Here is a 21,220-nt window from a genome sequence, read left to right as displayed (position 1 = left end):
TCTCTCTTCCTCTTGTGGGTCGCCGGGGGGGTGGGGTGGAGTCCTGTCAAGACAAGACTTTTTTGCCTTTCCTACTCATCTTGATGTGGCTTTGTCTTTTTTTTTTTTTTTTTTGTCCTGTGTTATAGAAGATCTGTTCTGTTAGTCTTCAGGTCTTTTTCAGAGAACTATTCTACAGTTCTAATACTGGTGTGTCCAGGAGAGGAGGTTAGAAGAGCTCTAGATCCTGTCATCTACCTCTTCTCCTAGAGCTGGGAGCCAGGGGCTCTGCTGTAGAGCTGGGAGGCTGGACAGTGGCCTGCTTCCCTCAGAGGAACACTTTTATTTCATGAGGAGAGTGGCGGGCAGGGGAAATAGCCACTGGTCTGGTCCTGCCTCACCTGGCATGGAACTTCTGCCCTAAGAGCTATGGCAAGGGCTTTAGATACTCCCTTATTCTACTTTTCCTAAGGTAGAGCGTCTCCCCTATGAATAGAGGCTGGGTAGAAGGAAATGATCCCCTACCTCTAAACCATACTGGCTTGGGATTTAGCCTCTGAAACACAGAGCTTGGGTAGGCGATAAGGAGTTCTGGGGACTTGCCCATCGAGGGTATATCACAGCCCTTGCATGGAAACTGAGGGGGAGTGGGAGCCTCATCTTCTTGTCCACACATGTCTAGTGCAGAACTTGTTAGTCTCAACTGGGGGTTGGAGGGAAGGAAGCAGGTTGTGCTTCAGGTGCCACAGAATCTCACTGTTACTCCTGAGATTTATTAGATTTTCTTAAATAAATGTTTTTTCACTTGCTCTATGCCCTTAGGACAATTTCTAGAGACTTTAAGTGACTGTTGTTTTTATAATTTCAACCAGTTATGGTTGTTTCACTGATGACTAATTCCCCAGAGCTCCTTACTGCTGCCATTCTGTATACATAATTCTTTTATACTATGATTTTATATAATATATTCCCAGATAAATTTACAGGTGTTGTTCTATCATGTTCTCAAACACAGCAAAGCCACATTCTTGCCTTGGGGGTAAGTAGGGTGTGGAGAGCAGAGTTAGTATCCAGGTGTTTTCAAACAACACAAATGCCTCCAGGGTACCAGATTCAGTAAGACTACACCTCCTCACAAATAGTATAGACTTCCAGGATAGGCCTCATTTACATACCTGCTGACGGGAAGCCTGGTGAAATTGTGCTGCCTCCCTGTTCTGTGCTGCCAACACATTCCCCAGCAAGCTTGATAGCTTTTGGTAAATTAGTATAACTAAACTATACTTATGGTGTGGGTTTGTGTGTGGTCTAAAACCATCTACCCATACCTCATCTAAAACATAACATCCAACTTCTCAAAGATTCCATTAAATCTCTAAGTAATTCGTTTTAAACCTTCGTTATTATTATTTAATTTTTAACTTGACCGTATCCACTTGGATCATGATTAAATAATGTCATCAATCAAGAAATAATAATAGAAATAATGATAATAGTTAAACTACTCCCCATAATTCTTTATCTATAAAAATACAGCAATAAAGTCCCAGGAAAGATCACAGTTGAGAAAGACAGTGGCTTCAGTAGCACATTTCTCTGCTAATTTCTCCCAAGACAAATTATGATAACAAAGATCTATTTCCCTAAAATGACCACAATGATATAGCTTCACAGCAAGCTCCTCAATGCTTAATAGTGCCCCACATATAACAGGCACTCATACATTTTCTGAACATATGAGTAAATGAAAGGCTACTGAACAACAGAACCTGCTTCAATGCCAGAAAGAGAAAAGAATGACATCAACATCTTAAAAATGTAAAGGAATTTCTTCTTGATAGTAACACAGACCAAACTGAAATGAAAAAGAGCAGACATGAAAGATGTCTTCCTTTTGTGGAGCAAAAGCCTGACTGGGTAGTATATGAAAGAAACCTGCACAGATTTCACTCACACCCCGAGCTGACTGACAGAAGTACTAGTAAGAGTACGTGGGGGTCATATCTAGAATTCACCACTGCCTCCAAGACCAACTATGAGCAGTGGTATAGAGCATTACTTGCTATTTCTTAGCAACTGGGTGGTTGGGGTACAACACCACACCACAGCCCTGACTGGCTCTCCATCTGACCAACCATGCAGGCAAGGTTTGTGGGCACGACTTCAGCTACCTAGGAAGAGTTCTGGTGTGGCCCTGGAACTTCTTTCTGAACTATCTCCCAATCCAGACTTGACTTTTGTCCAACTTTTCCAGCTTTAGGTTGTAGGATATCACTATTGCTTCCTATCGTATGGTGAGCACAGGAAAAAAATTCCTATATGTGACTGTATTTGGAAATACGCTCCATTTTCTTCTAGAGATGCATTCCAAAGTATGTAGGGGTGAAATAATATAAAGTACACTGGGATTTCCTTCCAAATACTTCAGCAAGGAAAAACCAACAAAGACTGATGAAGCGTATGTGGCAAAATCCTGCGAATTGTAAAATCTGGATAATGGAGAGTTCTTATACTAGTCTCTCTACTAGTATATAAGTTTGAAAATCTTCATCAAAAAGTGTTTTCTGTGAGAGGAACAAGCCTCACCTGATTATCCATATCTTTGATGACCAACAGGACAGGACTGTCTAGCGACGCTGACTTCCGATAGAGAGTTTTCAAACTGGTCCCATGCTCTAATGTGCTATATGCGAGTCTCCACGGATACCCTTGTACCCTTGCTGGAAGGCGTCGGGCCAGCTGCAAATCCAAAGATGGAGATGTAAATATACAGTTCGCCCACAAATGTCATAAGCTTATAGCACAAAACAAGTACCGGAGGCTCAACCTCAAAATCACTCTTACTCACATGCTGCTCCCCTTTACTCTGGCAAATATTTCTAACGATAAACCAAGAAAGAGAAGGGAAAAACCGCTGCCTGACGGTGCTGCTTTGGCAGGGATGCCAACCCAGAGCATACATTCCCGCTCAGGGACTTGAACGAGGGGTCACTATGCAACTATACATCTGAAGATCCAGCACGTAGCTTGATATGAATTAGACACATGCTCTCCCTTTTACATTTCAACCTGACCTTCACCAAAGAGTCCATGGTTCTTCAGTTGTTCATTCTAAATGCTCAATAAGCTCAGTATTGACAACTGCAGCTTCCCACAGAAGTGAGAACACGAAAACACAGGGGTTGGGATCCCTGGGTGGCGCAGCGGTTTGGCGCCTGCCTTTGGCCCAGGGCGCGATCCTGGAGACCCGGGATCGAATCCCACGTCGGGCTCCCGGTGCATGGAGCCTGCTTCTCCCTCTGCCTGTGTCTCTGCCTCTCTCTCTCTCTGTGACTATCATAAATAAATAAAAAAAATTTAAAAAAAAAAAAACGAAAACACAGGGGTTTTATGCTAGTAGTCAAAGGTAGTTTGTCTTCATCTTGCCTGAATCTCTCACCTACATTAACATTTAGCTTACAGTTGGCTGCCATAAACACCATTAATGCATAGCTCTTCAAAAATATTAACAAAGGAAACTATGAAGTCTTCAGAATGGTTAAGACCAGTTCTGATATCAGCATGTACCACATTTCTGTAACTGCTTGGTCAAGTCTCTTGGCTTTCCTGGGCCTTCAGAGACTCATCCGCAAATTGAGGGAGTTGAACTTGTTAAGGTCTCTGAAATTCAGGTTTCTAAGTTGACTAGTGGGAGAAATGCAAGAGATTCCTTACTAAAGTTTAAATACAACACATCATAGTATTTCATAAAATTAAAATAACAGATTTTCAGAAAATATAAAGAAAGGAAATCACAAATAAAGGAAAAATTACTCCTGGTGGTTGGTAGTTTTCATAAAGTGAGTAAAGTGTATAAAAGAGAAGTATAACTTTTATTGAGTCCAATAAGTTAAAACCATTGGAACTCTGTAATCATTTCAAGGATAAATCTGGATCCTTTTTTTTAACTGTTAGGAATATGCGTTAGGAGGACTATGGTAGGACAAGTGAAAAATTGTGCTGAAGACAAGAACAGCTTTCCATTCAGATTTAAGAAATGGAGATAGTTTCTGGCCAAGTCCCCAAACTCCCAAGAAGGTGACGAGGAATGCTAATGTAACCTCTAAGAAGAGGAGAAAGGACACTGGTGTTGGTTAGGCTGCTGGTCTTCCTTTAAAACCTGGCTCTTGGGGGCCCTGGGTGGCTCAGCGGTTGAGCGTCCACCTTTGGCTCAGGGTGTGATCCTGGGGTCCTGGGATCGAGTCCCACATTGGGCTCCCTGCAGGGAGTCTGCTTCTCTCTTTGCCTGTGTCTCTGCCTCTCTCTGTGTCTCTCATGAATAAATAAAATATTTTAAAAATAAAAAATAAATTAAAAAAAATAAAACCCAGCTCTTCCTCCACCCTCTGTGAGAAGAGTCCGTGCAGTCATGGATGGGATAAGCTTTTTCAAGGCCTGGAAAACCCCTATCCCACATCCCCCGGGGGAGAACCCACCTGCTCGATATGCATGTTCTCCAGGAGTGCGCTGTGGGGCTGCAGGATCGGCAGGGCCATCTCGTCGTCATCTTCATAGTAACTGCAGGTGCTCTTTCTGCGCTTTGCCTCCTCGACGGTGATGATCTGAAATGGAGAAGACAAGCCCCCCAAAACCTGATTATATTTGCTTTTCCTTCACTTACTAAAAGCGACCTTGAGTGCACTATTGCCTGTAACAGGTGGAGTTTTAGCAGTAGGACGTAAACTGAACCACGACCTTGGGAAAAAAGGGCTGATTTCCTCTACAATTTCTGAACAAATGAGGAATTTAACACAGTACGACTGAGGCACTTAATATGTACAAATTAAAGTCACAGGTTTTCCACTTTTACTCCTGCTGCTGGTGCTGAGTGTGAATTATTATGCATAACTCCACAGGTGACTCATACCCTTGAAAAGCCCTAAATTATTCTCGTTTGAGAATAATTTGAATTGCTAAGGGATTAATCAGCAATTATTCTGTAAGACTTCTATACATGGGGATATATTGGGAGGATAAGGATAGTTTTTTTAATCAAGACTCCTGATGTCTTCTCTCAAGGCTACGGCAGGGCACGTAGCAACAAACCCCGATAGAAATGAAAAAATGGTTGCACCAGAAGCAACAATACAAAGAAACACAAAGCTTTAGTCTAAATTACAATTAGGGCACAATTCTTCATGTATGACTCAAACTATCGAAATAACCCTTCCTTCAAAACTGAGAAACATGATTTTGCATATGTTTCATGGTAACTGTGCTTATGAACAACCCAAGTCAATTTCAACTTAAAAATCTATTTTTCGTCCCTCCTGACACCTGGATAAATCGCTAAATGATTTGAAACTGAATGATACCGTGACTAATTCAGCAAACTGCCCGGATGGTAGTATCAGCGACTTTCGCATTATAGAGAAAAACACATTTACATCTAGTAAAAGCTGCCAGGTAAACCGACCACTCAATTTCCAACATGGTACATATACTACCTGCCACCGCGTGAGCCAGGTAAGAAAATGAACTAATACATTTTACTATCTTCTCATGGGAGATTCATATAAAACCTTGTCAAAGAATCACAAGTGCAGCGTCCTGAGTGTGTCAAGCAAAGCGCACGTTTTTAGTGAGCTCTACATTCAACACAGGTGCGCACAGGGCTGTGGAATGATGAAAACTAGAAGATGGACCCTTTCTCACCCCGAAGAGAAGGCTGGACCGCATCACATCCATCTCCCAAGCAAACGGAATACCTGCTCGGCGGGCCGGGCAGCCCACCCTTCGGGGCCAGCGGCGGGGGGCCCCCCCTCCCCCGGCTCCCAGGGAACCTCGTACCTGCACAAAGGGCTCGTGGGCCGGCCCCGCGCAGTAGAGAATCCGAACGTCCAGGGGCAACCTTCGGGCCCGCATCGTGCCGGGGGTGCCGGGGGTGCCGGGGGTGGGGGGCACGTCGGCTTGCTCTCTAACGAGGAAGGCCTTCCTCCTCTCCGTGCACCCCGGCCCAGCTGTTGGCGCTGAAGCTAGCTGCCTGCACGGGTGAGTTTCTGTTTCCCCAGGAGAGGGCTCAGCACTTCTACGGGAGGGAACACGCCCAAATTAGCCTTTCCAGCCAACCCGCGCTTCGCGGCCCGCAGAGCTGGAGGCTGTAAAATGACACTTTCACCTTTGAAATGGCAGTTCCCCGACTGCCACAAAGCTCCTTGGGTTCGGGGCTTTGTTTTGGTTTGGGGTTTTCCTCTTTCCTTCTGCTCCTCTTCCTGACTGTCCCCTGGCTCAGCCAGCTCCTGGGCCCCGGATCCTGGGGGCGGCTGCTCGGGACCAGCCCCGGGCAAGGCCCGAGACACACTGTGGGGCAGAACCACTCGGACTCTGTGCCCCGGAGACCGCCTTCCCCTCAGTACGGGACACCTGACAGCAGCTAGCCTTCCCGGGGGGCCTCCGCGCGGCCGGCAAGCGCCGGGGACTTTGCCAGACGTGGGGACGCAAAGCGGTCCACAGTCTCTAGTGGGTGAGAACACAGCAGAGAGACGCTTATTTTTATTTTTAAAGATTTGTTTATCTTAGAGAGAGAGAGAGAGAGAGAGAGCATGATCGGGAGGGGCAGAGAGAGGGGGAGAGAGCCCCAGGGTCTGTCTCACACCCTGAGCTGAAACCAAGCGTCCAATGCTTAACGCACCGCACCACGCAGGTGCCCTGAGAGGCGTTTATTAATAAATGGTGCCACTCACGTGGGCCACCCAGAGAGTCTGGAGAGGCGATCGGGCTTCAGTCTGAGAGCAGAGGGCGGGGTGTGGGGAGATGTCCAGGTGGAGGCACAGGAGGAAAACAGAGCTGCGTTCCAGGTTCACTATGGCTTGAGAATAGAAAGCAAGTAGAGATGAAGCTGGGGAGGGACAGAAGTGGAGAAAATAAAGATGCCACTCAGAAGGTTAGAGCTTATTCTAGGGGCCACTTTTTTCCAGAACCTTGGCTGTTCTTCAAAATCATCTAGGAAATTTTAAAAACACGGATTCTGACATTCCTCTCCCAGACCTACTGAATTAATGTCTCTAGTAGGAAAGGTCTAGGATTGTTTAAAAATCACCAAGTGGTGGTTCTGATGATTGGCTAGGTGAGTAGTGATTACTGCAGGCAATGGGGGGCTACTGAGCGTCTAAGTGTGGGTGTATATGATCGTGTGTTATTTAAGCAAGTTAAATAGCACAGAACATATATGAGGGCTTTAAATATGATGAAAGAAACATGAGAAATCATTAAACAGTGCAGGAAAAAATTACTATTAAAAGTATCGCCTATCATGTACCAATAAATAAACTACAGATTGAGTGGAGTTTAAGTTGATACTATTGGGCTACCCATACCTAAAAACACTACAGGGGGAAAAAAATAAAATAAAAAATTAAATAAAAAATTAAATTAAATTAAAAGACAAATAGCCAACTAGGAAAAAAAATCTCTCAAAACCACAGGAGGCGTCACTGGATGGCTCAGGGGGTTAGGCGTCCAACTCTTGATTTCAGCTCCTCATGATCTCAGGGTCATGAGACTGAACCCCACGTCGGGCTCCATGCTCAGCACAGAGTCCGCTTGTCCCTCTCCCTCCTCCTGCTTGTTCTCTTTTTCTATCTCTAAAATAAATAAATGGATAAAATCTTCAAAAAAATATAGATGAATCAGTACTATCTCTTAATCATAAAGCTCACAGTGTGATGAAACTAGTAAGATTCCATTAGGAAAATGGGCAAAGGAAATGAGTGGGAATCACAAAGAAATAGCACAAATATACACACTATATACATCCATACATACTTTTTTTCATTCTATCCTCAACCAAGGAAATAAAAATTAAAATATATCTCGGCTCCCAAATTAGGAAAATTTTTTGGAAAGGAATAATAGTAATAATACTTTCTGCTGTCATAAACGCAGGAAGAGGGGCATTCCTCACATTGCTGGCAAGGTAAGTTGTCATATATCAAAAAACAGAAGCCTTAAACTGTTGATACCCTTATATCAACTAATGGTCACTTCTAGGAAACTAAGGGAATAATAAAAGTTGCAGATCATCTCATCCTTGTGAGAAACTTGAACCAACACAACGATTCCTAAAGTGGGGAGTTAAGTAAATTATAATTGAGATTTTAATTATTATGCGACCATTAAAATGAGGCTTAAAAATCTTTAGGTGATCTAATTCTCACAAGATGTTAGGTGAGAAAAGCCGGATACAAACCCTATACATAAACCATGAATGCGTTTTACAAGAATAAAATGCAAGACTCTCTATCCCTCAACCCCTAGAAACCATCCTAAAATAAAAGAAAAAAAGGAAAAAAAAAAAAAAAAAAGGAATTGAATAAAATGCAGAAAAGCTCTAAGTGTGGTCACACAGTATTTTTAAATGTTCTGCATTGTACTTTTCTGGAGTTTCCAAATTTCCTACAATAAGCAGGTGTTACTTATATAGAATTAGGACATAAAGCTTATTTAAAGAGTCTACATATGGGAGAACGGCCTGGGGGCTGGGGCGGGACTGGAGGTGCCCTTGAGAGTCCAAGCGAAGGGTCCAGACAGGCTGACTGGGGCATGTCTGGTGGAGGGAGGCGGAGGTCCTTGCACCCTGTGCGCGGTCACCAGGGAGAAGACTCTGACTGGATATGATGAAGGAAGAGAACCCAGGGTGGTACCTGGGTTCCTAGCTTGGGACACAGGTAATCAAGGTGGGAATATGTGAGAAGCGGCAAGTCTGAGGGCTGACGGCGAGACGAATTGCTTTGAACTTGCTGGGGATCAGGCACCTGCCGGCATTGGGGGAGCGAAGGTGCCTCTCCCCACCTGTAAAGGAGTAGCAAGGCCATTAGGGTGGGTGGCGGTGCTTTAAGGGGCCACTAGTAGCGGAGCTGCTCCTGCACGGGGGTGGGGGGGGGTTGAAGAGGGGGGATTGAGGCTAGCAGTCTGGTACGCGCTGCACTTTTGGACTCCTTGCCATGTGGCAAGGAAACAGCGATGAGTGGCCACCCTCAGCAGTTAGCAGCACCAGCACGCGGAGCTTGCACAGGCCGGCTAGTTCCTCCCTCCTTCTGTAGCCCTTCTTGGCTCTTCCTCTGCCGCTGCAGGTCTAGGAATGTGCCCTCGTTCTGCCCGGCGGCTCAGTCCTGGAGGGCCTGGGGCCCAGTGCCTGGATACACAGCGTTCTCTCCCCCAGTACCTCGTTAGCTCCTTTGCCCCGGGTGCTGAGGTGAGGCCCGAGCTCCTACTGGGGTCAAGACCTGAGCTTCCAGGGTGGGTGGGGTTGGCGGGGAGAGGCACAGGAGCCCTGGAGGAGGGCTGCTCCGGTGCAGGCGCGCAGGCCTCAGGAGGTGCTCCGGCGCAGGTGTGCAGGCCCCAGGAGGTGCACCGGCGCAGGTGTGCAGGCCTCAGGAGGTGCTCGGGCGCAGGTGTGCGGGCCTCAGGAGGTGCTCGGGCGCAGGCGTGCAGGCCTCAGGAGGTGCTCGGGCGCAAGTGTGCAGGGGCCGCGGTGCCACCTGCCCCTCCTCCCCGCAGCGCCGCACTTGGGAGCAGGCGCTGGTCCCGGGCAGCCCTTCCCTGGCCCGGCGTCCCCTGTGCCCGTGGCTCCGGGCGCCTCGGGCCGGGCCGAGGTGGGGGCGGCACTCGGGGTGGGGTGCCTGGGCAGGAACGCCTCCCCCAGCACGTCGGCCGCAAGGACCTGGCAGCGGCGGGCGAGCGGCTCGGGCTGGACGGCAGCGGCCCGGGGAGCGGGCGCCCACGGCCCCCCAGGACGATGACCCGGGTGGCGGGGCCGAGCAGAGGCAGGAAAGACCAGACCCGCCGGACGAGCCCCGGGAGGAGGCGCCCCGCGGCCCTGCAGGGTTTCGAGCCCAGGGAGGCTGGCCCCCGGCGCCTGCGATGAGCGAGGGTGACGCGCCCGCCCCGCCGCCCTGAGTCCATCCTTCTGGAACACCCTGCAGCGCCGGGTCCTCCGGTGGGGGCGCTCGCACTTGCCCCTCCCTGTCGCCCGCCCCCCGGGGTCCCCTCCCCGCGCCCGCTCCCGGCGGGTCGCCCAGCACCTAGTTCCCGCGTGTCCCCTTCCGCGTGGAAGGCCTGCGGGGGAGGTGTCCCCCCCCCCTCCCGCGGCTCCCTAGAGCCCCTCCAGGCCGCCTGCACCTGCCTCTCCGTCCTGCCCCCCGCAGCCGCTCCTCCAGGCCGCCTGCACCTGCCTCTCCGTCCTGCCCCCCCCAGCCGCTCCTCCAGGCCGCCTGCACCTGCCTCTCCGTCCTGCCCCCCCACCCCCCTCCCCTGCAGAAGGCTGTCCACATTTCACAGCGAAGCTCCCCCAGGGCTGCACCACGGCCAGCTGCTCTCTACACCCCCAGAGCCAGCCCGCCCCCCGCCCCAGGCTCAGGGCTCGGCCCGCAGCCACGCCCCCCCCACCCGCCCCCCAGCACCTAACGGGAGCTGCTCGCCCACCCCTGCCCCTTACTCCCCCCCACTCGTCCTCCTAGAGCATAGTTCTGGCCTTGCTGCCCAGTGAGATGCTCCATGGGAGCCCCGGCCCCCAGCTGGGTTCCCGCCAGGCATCATGGGGGGGGGGGGCATTCTCCTCCCTTGGCCTCTGACCCGGGACTCCCCTCAGCCTGCCTCCCCCTGCCCACGGCTCCTTGGCGCCCACTGCCCCGGTCACGCAGGGGTCCCTACCCCGCCCCCGGCCTCTCCCAGGACAACCTCACGCAGGCTCTCCGCTAGGCCTTTGCTCACCACTTCCCCAGGCGCACCTGCAGCTCCTTCCCAGGGGTGATTCCCGCTGGGTCTCAGGCAGGCCCCAGGGCCTCGGGTTTAGGTGAAGACAGGACGCGCAGCATCTTCTACCAACCCTACCCCATGCCCTGCTCCCACCCCAGCGGGGTCACGCTCGGCCCCCCAGGGCCCACTCCCAAGACCGAGCCCTCCATCCCCACATTTCCCTTCCTTTCCACATATCCCTCAGAAAATCCTGTATGTTCCGCTTCTAGTTATCTTTCAAAAGCACCCAGTTTCCTCCCCACCGCTGCCAGGCTTCTAGAAACCATGGTCTTTCCACAGTCCCCAGCCGAGCGCCTCCACTGGCTCCCCAGCCCCCGGTAGTCCCACTCGGCCGGGGCGTCTGCCAGCGAGGGGGAGGCCTCTGAAAGGCCCGAGCCAGCGCACTCCCGCAGAGCCCCTGCCTTCGGGGGACGCCAGGCCTGGGGGGCCCCTGCCATGCGCCCTTGCTCCCAGTCCCTGCTTGGCTCTGCGGAACTCCTGTTGGTTTCCCTAACGCCCCACACCCTCTATTCCTCCGCCCGGGGTCACCTTTCCTCTCTGGCCACATGCGTGCCACGTCCCGCTCCACCCCAACTGCCCAAACTCGCCCCCCTGCTCTCGGTTGTGGGGCCCGCTCCTCGGGGGCCCAGCCACACGCTCCCGTGGCACCTGGCACCCCACCCGCGCCGGCGGTTCTCGCATCATCCTGCAGCGACCCCGCGGTCAATTCTGCTTCTCCCCCCCTGAGCCCGCCCCATGGGAAGGGCTTGGTCAGGGCTCGGAAAAATCATGAGGGGCTTTGCAGGCCGCGCGAAGGAGCCTGAACTTCCTCCTGTACCTAAAGGGGACACAGTAGCAGTTTTAAAAAGGAAAAGTGTGATGACCCAGCAGCGATAGCATTTCTCGGACACCAATCACCAGCTCAGAGGAATAAAGTCATTCCACCTCCCCACCCCACCCCTATAACTTCAAAAGTGCACAGGAAATCTAACTTCTGGCGAGCCAAGAGGTTCTCGGTATCCGGGCCCGTGAAGACTATGACTACACACTGCGACCTTAGGACCACGACGGTCTAGCCCCTCTTGGGTGCTCACCTCCCAGCTCTTGGTGGTCGGCTCACTGAAGAAGTTGTCGATCATGTTCAGCTCTTCCTTTTCCACCACCACAAAGCCTTGCTCTTTGGCATCTTTCCCGTAGACGTCAGGAGACCACTGAACAAAGAACGTGTACAAGTGATCCACCCTGAAAAACACGTTCGTCGTAGGAGTTAACACCAAATCCACTTTCCTGGCAGGCCTGGACTGGGACTCGGGTGCTCACAACCATCTTTTTCCGGCTTGGCAAACGCATCTTACTAATTGGGCAACTGCCCACCGTGAAGATGGTCTCTGCTTGTGCGTTCCAAGTTTGGGAAAAAAAGGTCAAAAAGTGAAAGCAGAAGTCCACGGACACTGAGAACCTGTCTTTCAACCTGAGGAAAAGATCAAGAGATGGGACGTAACACTGAAAAACCATGAAGTCTTTCCACCAAATATTTGCTCCTCGCTGGGTCGTTTATTGGGCACTTGTATTCAATGGGGGGAAAAACCTGCCCTGAACCTTTAGCTGGAAAAGATAAAACACCAGTGAGTTTTTATGTAGTTGAAGCCCTGTTAGAATTTTAGCCAAACACCCTCAATAACTACAAAGTCAGTGATTCTAGTTGTCGTTTCAATATTAGAAAGAGACCTAATTCGGGCAGCCCGGGGGGCTCAGCGGTTTAGAGCCTCCTTCAGCTTAAGGCCTGATCCTGGAGACCCGGGATCGAGTCCCCCGTCGGGCTCCCTGCATGGAGCCTGCTTCTCCCTCTGCCTGTGTCTCTGCCTCTGTGTCTCTCTCATGAATAAATAAATAAAATCTTAGAAAGAGAGAGAGAGAGAGAGAGAGAGGAAGGAAGGAAGGAAGGAAGGAAGGAAGGAAGGAAGGAAGGAAGGAAGGAAGGAAGGAAGGAAGGAAGGAAGGAAGGAAGGAAGGAGAAAGAGAGAGACCTACTTTTATGGACCTGGGAATGTGGTTTGCTTCCTACTTCTCTGCTCCCTCACACATACTGAACACCCCAAGGTACTGCAGCATCTCTCCAGACAGACCTCAGCCACAGAGAGATGGCTAAATGGCTAATTTCCAAGCAGAGAAGATCATTGCTAATTCTAAAGAGTTAAAACTGTGTAAAAATGATTTAGCAACGTCACCATAGCTTGAAGGTCTGTATTCCCCCCCAAATCCATCCATTGAACCCCTACCCCAAATGTGATGGTATTTAGTTAGACGCAGGGCTCTGGGAAGTGCTTAGGTCGTGCGCCCGCATTACGGGGCTGAGTGCCCTTAGGAGAGGATCCCTTTTCCCCAGGGGACACGGGAAAGGGCAGCCGTCTAGGACCAGGCAGGGGGCCTTCGCCAGCCCCGTCTGCCAGCATCTTGTTCTCAGACTTCCCAGCCTTGAGAAGGGTCAAGAATACATTCCTGTGGCTCAGAGGCCACGCGGGCTGCAGCATCCTCCTAGAGCAGCACGGGCAGATCCCAAAGAAACAGAACGGAAACCTAAGAGGGACGTCCGACCATCCCGGAATCCCCTGGACCAAGCGTGGACCAAGCGGGCCGTAGGTTTCTATGTTCCCAGCTGCTCTTGCTCACATGACGCGATCTTCTCCTCATCGTCACCGGGGCTAAGACGTCATTGCTTGTGACAGTCTGACATCAGATCACCTACATGGGCCGCGTTGTGCTTTGCACTGGTTCTTAGTGGCTAATGTCGTGAAAGTAATAAATCGTGAATGGCCTGAGCTCCCGAGCCCTGGGGGTATTTAGCTTGTTCCCCATTCTTCAGTCCTGTTACAGTGAAACATCCTTGGGCTCTGTGCCTCTCACCACCTTTTGAATTATTTCCTTGAGATCAGTTCCCCAGAAAAGGGATCGCTGGGCCAAAGGGCATGATTTTACAGCTTGTGACTCACGCTGCCAGGTCGCTGTTGAAAGGCTTTATTCATTTACTGGGCCACCCAGCACCGCAGTTTGCACTGCAGTTTAACACTTTTGCTGAGTTTAACACATTTACTTTTTTTTTTTTTTTTTTTTTTTTTTTTTTTTTAAGATTTTAATGTGTATTTAAAAGTTTGACCTGACTCACTCGGTATTTCTTTTGAGTGTTCGTGTGCTGGGCCATTTTCAAGTTTTCTTCCTGCTAGAGCTTTTCTTTCATAAACGGGCTCTTTGTGACTATGGAGTCAGTGTTTCCTTTCCAGTTTGTGGGAACTTTTAGAGAATGTAAGCATTAGCCACTGTCAAATGTATTTCAAAACTGCTGTTTCCCTTTTCATATTAATCCTATCTTTCCTTTCATGATACAGGATTATCAATTTTCATGTACTTTAGGAGTGTATTTCCCTTGAGAACTACTCCTACTCCTTCAAAACAGGGAGAGTTGGCATCCAAGATAAGGTGTGTATCAGTGTGTATGACTTGCTACCATTTCTATTAAAAAAAAACACAACAAATATAGATATAATTGTACACACATGTGATGGCTAATGTTATATGACCATAACTTAGCCAGGTTTTGGTCAAACACTAGTCTAGGTGTTGCTGTGAAAGTGTTTTTTTTTAGATGTGATTAACATTTAAATCAGGAGACTTTCAGTAAAGCAGATTATCCTCTAGCATGCAGGTGGGCCTCGTGCAATCAGTTGAAGGCCTTACTAGAAAAAAACTGAAGTCTTCTGGGTAGGAAGGAACTGTGTCTCTAGATAGTGTTCAGACCTGGGACTACCTTATCACATTCTCCCTGGCAGATTTCAGGCTGGCCGACTCCCAAAACCATGGGAGCCAAATTCCTTACAGCAAATCTTTCTCTCTACGTATCCTTGTACATACATATCCTTTTGGTTCTGTTTCTCTGGAGATCCTTGACTAATACACTGGACTATTCTGAAAGAATAGAATAGAAAGAAATAGAGAATTTCTATTTGGCTGGACAGTGTTCGCGTTCAAAAAGAAATAGAAATTTCTTTTATTATAAAAGGAAAACTTTTTATAAGAAATCGATCAAGGGGGACCCCTGGGTTGCTCAGCGGTTTGGCGCCTGCCTACAGCCCAGGGTGTGATCCTGGAGTCCCGGGATTGAGTCCCACATAGGGCTCCCTGCATGGAGCCTGCTTCTCCCTCTGCCTGTGTCTCTGCCTCTCTCTGTCTCTCTCATGAATAAAAGAAAAGAAAAGAAAAGAAAAGAAAAGAAAAGAAAAGAAAAGAAAAGAAAAGAAAAGAAAAGAAAAGAAAAGAAACCAATCAAAATGGTTACCCCCAGTGAATGGAATGGAAGAATGACATATTTTGCATCATGTATATCTTTAGGTTATTTTCGTTTTTGGAGTACGCAGGACACTTTTGTGATTCAACTTTTAAAATTATATTTTAAAAAGCAAATAATGAGAAGTTTCCTCTCACCCACATCCCTGTCCACCAAATCCTGTGCCCATTCTTCTCCCTTACAGGTGACCACTTTATTCATTTCCTGTATATTTTTGTAGTGCTATACAGATACAAATAAGTATATATACATATTCTTTTTGTCTTCCATTTCTACAAAAAGTAGTACTATTCTCTCTCTTGCTTTCTTCATTCGACGACATATCCTAGATATCTTTCCATATTAGTATACAAATGGTTTCCTCATTCTTTCTTTATAGCTACACAGTACTTTGCGATTTACCAAAGCTATGTCATCATCCTCTATCGATGGACAGCTTGATTTGTTTCCAGATTCTGCAGTCACGAATGACGCTGTGATGAATAACTTTGTATGTGAGTCACTTCACGTGTATACAGATATCGTTGTAGGATATATTTCCAGAAGTGGGACTGAGTTGTCAGAGGAGCAATTCCCTTAAATTCTGCTATATAAAAACTATGCTGACCTTTTTAGGGATGATATCATTGTTTGTCTTCCTATCAGTAATATATGTATACACACACACACACCCTCTTTTGAATCTTTCAAGTATTTTTACCATGTAGTATAAAATTCCCCATTAAAAATTAACTAAGGAGAAACTAATCACCACTCCAGGGAGGTTGATAAGTATACAATTCTAACCCTTTCCATTTTCTAACACTTAAAATGGAGTCCATCTTAACTGTACTTTGTTTCTTGTTTTTTTTTTAAAGATTTTCTTTATTTATTCATCAGAGACACAGAGAGAGAGGCAGAGACACAGGCAGAGGGAGAAGCAGGCTCCATGCAGGGAGCCTGATGTGGGACTCGAACCCAGAACTCCGGGATCACACCCTGGACCCAAGGCAGGTGCTAAACCGCTGAGCCATGGAGAATTAAATATGCTTCACTCTCACTGATTGGAAAAGAAGCCGTTTACTATGTGCATATCCCCCACATTGGATAAACTGACTTCCTGACTACCTGCTGGCTAGCTTACCTGTGAGAAAAAGAGCCCGCCCTTGACACCGGGAGCTCGGGGCGCTCGTCCCTGACACCCGCTCCCAGCTGGGCCCCGGTATTCTCCTGCGGATCATAAGCAATTTCACAGAACACCAGCACTGGACAAGACGGCTCAGTGACTACAATGAATCGTGACAACAAGACCGCTCTGAGGCCTCATATCTGAACACAAACAAAAACGCAAACACTGTCCAGCCAAAAAATGACCAAACGTCCCTCCAATTTGGCTACTATGAATGACTGCGCTTCTTTATTAATTAGAGCGTGAACCTCTCCGGGCGTCCTCTCTAGTCTAGTTGCTCTTAGATAAGATGTACACCCAATCATAGCATCCCCTCTGCTTCCTGGGAGCACCTAACACCGACCGAACCCCCACTTCGTTAAGTCCTTCCCTCAATCACCTCACACAAATCTATATCCTCTATCTCCTTTCCAGCACCCTCTTTCTGAGACGCCCACAGTCCCCTGCTCTGTTTGCTCCCCTACAGCAATGAGCCGATCCAACTCATCCAACTGCAGGTGTGTTTCTGGTGTGTCTGGTCAGAGGGCACTGCCTCCCTCAACAACACTCGTGTACACCACTAGGTGCCAGTGACCCTGCCCTCATGGAGACGACCTTCGGGACTGTGAGAGCGGATGGGGTCCTGGGTATTATCCAGTTCAGCTAACTCTCCTTAGATGGAAGGGAATGGGGCCCTGAAGTCGACCATCAGCATCACAGCCAGGACTAGATCTTCTGAGGCGACAACCAGGGTTCTTTCAACCACACTACACAGCCCTCCCCTTATTTCACACTGATTTCTAAACTGTTCCCCCAGCTAACTTCCTGGTTATGACACTAGACACAGTTTTATCACTTTTTGGACCCTCTTTCCATGAAGGCCTGCTCATTTATTCTCCAACAGTTTACCCTCAGGGGGAAAGTCACCATGTAAGTGTGAACATTGAAGAAGCATCCCAAGAAATGCTAAAAGCTCATGTCGACACATATCCCTGCCCAAGACGGCAAGGGACTGAGGAATGAGGTATGGGTTCTGCATCAGGGGCGCCTGGGAGGCTCAGCCGGTCAGGCGGCCTCCTTCGGCTCAGGTCATGATCCCAGGGTCCTGGGGTCGAGTCCTGCATCGGGCTCCCTGCTGAGCAGGGAGTCTGCTTCTCCCCCTCCCTCGGCTCCTCCTCACTCGGCTCGTACTCTCTTTCTCTTTCTCAAATAAATAAACAAAATCTTAAAAAAAAAAAAAAAAGATTTCATTCCTCCTTGGACATTATAAGAAAACATAACTGTGCAAACTGCAAGTCAATAAAGATTTTAAGGAGCGAGCCTATGCTAGCAATGGCCAGTTACTTCCCTTTTTGGTGAGGAAGACATCAAGCTGCTTGAGGAGATCATTTAAGCGGTCCTTTTTGTTACGTAGATACAAGGCGAGCAGGATTTATTATTCCAGAGGAAGATGTAATTAGACATTCTCTACTTGATGAAGACAACTTGCGCTTCGAACCCACTGGAAGGTGGGAGACAGGGACGGTCTGTGTAAGGGCCAAAGGATGTCCTGGGAAGGAGGAATCCTGTGCCCAATCCCTCTCTTTTGAAGAGATACTCAAGATTATTAGTACATCTTTGATTAATTAAGGTGGTCTTAGTAGAGATACGTCCATAGCGAAGGACAATACCCCAATCCCCACCCCACCCTCCTTGAAAAGAAACTCTTCGGGCCAGTAGAGGGAATGGTCTAGACGGATGACCTGGGATCCATACGAATTCCATGATTATTGTAGGGGGTCAATTTGGGCACCGGGCGCTGAAACTTAGAGCAAACCAGCTGCCACGCTGGACACACCATGGAAGGAAATGGCTGCTTACGCCACATGTGCATGTGTGGGTTTCTCAGGCAAGCTGGGGTGGAGGGGGGCGAGCTCAAGTCTGGCGTAAAGCATCCTTGCCTGCCAGTGCCACTCCCTCTAGAAGCACCCCCGCCGGGCAGGAGCGTGGGCCTCTGCCCCGCCGCTTCCCTCGGGGTTGGGCTTCGGGTGGGCGGTGGGCCGAGCCTCTGGCGGCCGGTCCCTTAAGCTCGGGAGCACTGGGCACTTCGGACCTGGCACAGAGAGCAGCAGCCAGGGAGGAGCAAAGAGGTATTCTCAAAATACCACAGGAAAGAGGGTCAGAGTCCTAAAAGTATTTAAATATTAAACAGAGAAGCGACCTCAGGCTTGAAGCGGTGCTGAACTGTGTCAGTGACCTAAAAAGAAAAGCTGCGACTCCCCGTCCCGAGGACCCTCCGTACGGGATCTCTCAGGGGCGTGTAGTACTATGCTCAACTTGCACAGAGGGAAACTGAGGCTGGGCGGCTTGGGTTTAGGAGCGCTCCGAAACGCACACAGCCCTCCTGCCGCCTCAAGGGCGAAGCCAAAGGAACGAAGAACTCAGGCGGCCTGTCTCACAAGAGAAATTAAAGGGCGTTCGGCACCAATCTGATCACTTAACTTAAGAGGTCTTAAAGAAGACCTCAGGCCTCTGGAGACCAAATGGAAGGGACCCACGTCCCCCTTCCTTCCAGCTCCATTTCTGCACAATTCTATAGCCTTTGTTTATTTTTACTATTTAACTGGGGTGGGGGGGGGCAAGGAAGAGGATATGACTTCATCTTTTTTTTTTTTTCCTTTTAGATTAGAATAACTCTAAGTTTATTTAACCTAAATTCTTGGAATGATTCTTTTTGGCCAACTGGGTTTTCCTGGTCACTAATTCCCAGAAGTCAACCCTGCCATCTGGAAACAGGCCTCCAAGTTCTGGAAACTCCCCTCCTTGTCCCTCTGCCTCATCTTCACCCACTCCTTCCTCTATTCCGTGCCAGCTCTGCTCTCACCTTGACCCCCATAACCCCCCCTTTCCCCAGCCATTAGCCCCTCCTGGATTCGCAGGCTTCGGGCAATCTCCACCTCGCCCTCACTGTCGTCCTCCTAATGCACCTGCCCTTCCAAACACCTTTGCACACGATCATCTTGCTGACTCTTCCTCCCCCGGGATGATGGATGTTGCCGGGTTTTCTTCTTTGTGCTTGATGCATTACTACAAGTCCAAGGCCCTGAACCTTGGCGAAGAAAGCCCTCCCTCCCAGGGCTCCCCACTCACTGCCAACTCACTTCCTTGACTACTCCAAGCCATAGCTGCTCCAGACCTCTGCTTTTGCAAGCCCTCCACCTGGCCTCCTACCCTGTTCCTCTCTGAACAGAGGGCTCTCCACCACACCATCCTAATAACGCACCGCCTCCGCCGTCCCTCTTAGCATCCCTCGCTTCAGACGAAGGAACTTTTCTCTTGCCCATTTTAACCCTGTCGTCTGCCTTTCCGACTGTCCTAATGCTTGGGGAGTCTCCTCCGCCATCTCCACCCCACCCGTCTGTGCCTTTATTCCCTTCATCCTAAGCCACGAGCCTACTTGCATTTCCCCATCCTTACACATGAAAGGCTCTGGATGTTGTTTCTCCCTAAAGCTCGTTCCCTACCTCATCCTCCCTTCAGAGCATATTGTTAACATTTGGGTTGGCATATTTTCCACCTCCTTTTCATCCCTGAATTCTCCTGTTCTGATTTTATTAACCTTTTACTATAAGCCCTTTGTTAAACCTGCCTCAGATGCCATCTGGATGGAGGCGCAGTTTTTAACCTTGTTCTCCCCCCTCCTACTGTAGTGAAGCTGATTTTCTTAAAAGCGACCTGGTGTCAAACTCAGTGGCATCTCCATCATTTGTCTTGACTTCTGAAAGGCGGCTGGTGGTACTTCTCGAAACCCACCCAATAACTCACCCCGTTTCTAAGGAGTCATTGAGCTGCTTTGGCCTCAGGACCTCAGGACACCTCTGGTCAAGCCAACACAATGACCAGTGACTGCTGCCATACAGGCTGCTTCCCTGTAGCCATGGGCATGGTGAACGCATGGGCAGGGAAGGAGGTCATGCTCCAGGCCCCAGGAAAGCTGGTGTTTGAGGAGGACACAGGAGAGGTGGTCCTGGAAGGAAGCCAAGAAGAAACGACACGAAGGCAGAAGTGACCTTACAAAATGCAAATCTGACCACTTATACCCAGCGGTGTAGAATCCTTCCAGCGTGTCCCTGACGGGTTCAGGACAGATTCACAGCCCGGGGGTGCCTAAGGGCTCTGCTTTGTGCCAGTCTCCAAAATGCACTCCTTGCTGCAGCCATGTGCTCCTGTACCATTGCTCCGACTGCTGCCTCCTTCCCTCCTTCCTTCCTAAGAAGGGTGATGACGAGGGTAAGCCTGGAGGACAGTCATCTCAGGCCGCGGTCAGGGAAGCCAGGGGTCACGGCTACTCCGGCCGCCGAGGGAGGAAAAGAGGCCCCGTGCGGCAGGGGGCAGGTGCAAAGGGCCACGGCGAGGGCCAAGTGCACACGTGGGAGGAAGAAGGGCACCGCGGTGGGCCCCCTGGTGCCTCCTGGTGGCTGAGATGCAGGAGACACAGGTGCCACCCTACAGAGGCTTAGCTGGAAGGGGGTGCACTGAAGAGACCCAAACACAGGGACAGAAGCGGGGGCACCCGAGCGTGGAGGTGCGCGCCGACTACTCATGCAGAGCCTGAGCTCCTGAGGGATGGGCGGGGAGCAAGACTGAGCCTTTGCCCCACAGGCGCGGGGAAGGAGGGTGAAAGAGGCAGGGGGGCCGGGTGGCTGAGGGGGTCGCACGGAGTCCTGGCTTGGGACCAACGGCTTGGACCTTAGGCGCGGCTCCCGTCCCCCGTGTGGAGGCAGCTGCGCGGAGCGTCCCCAGGAGACGCGGGTGGGGCCAGCACAGGGCCCCAGGACGACAAACGAGGGCTCTGCCCAGGAGGCCACGTCAGTGCCCCAGGCCCGCCGACCCCGGCCCCTCCACCCTCGCCGCGCACCCCCATCCAGGCACAAGCCCCGGTCAGCCACAGCCGGGACCAAAACCTGGCCCCTGGGTTCTGTTTAGGTTTTCTGCTTACAGAT

General features: G+C 49.9%; 1 protein-coding gene across 3 annotated transcripts in view; it reads right to left on the bottom strand.

Moving 5' to 3' along the window:
• The window catches only part of NCOA7 (nuclear receptor coactivator 7), a 147,406-nt gene that overhangs the window by 8,751 nt on the left and 117,435 nt on the right, over positions 1-21,220 (bottom strand). For 2 of the 3 annotated variants that reach the window (XM_038526724.1, XM_038526725.1), the window contains exons 11-13: positions 11,847-11,994; positions 4,455-4,580; positions 2,566-2,718 (exon numbers count right to left, since the gene is read on the bottom strand). In XM_038526724.1, coding sequence (XP_038382652.1) covers positions 2,566-2,718; positions 4,455-4,580; positions 11,847-11,994 — 427 coding nt within the window. Of the gene's footprint in view, positions 1-2,565; positions 2,719-4,454; positions 4,581-5,808; positions 5,934-11,846; positions 11,995-21,220 lie in introns of those variants that run through there. The other variant, XM_038526726.1, reaches the window with a different exon arrangement.

Source organism: Canis lupus, chromosome 1, assembly GCF_011100685.1.
Source record: "Canis lupus familiaris isolate Mischka breed German Shepherd chromosome 1, alternate assembly UU_Cfam_GSD_1.0, whole genome shotgun sequence".
NCBI classification, from domain to species: Eukaryota; Metazoa; Chordata; class Mammalia; order Carnivora; family Canidae; genus Canis; species Canis lupus.
This window is presented reverse-complemented; position numbering and strand designations above follow the sequence as displayed.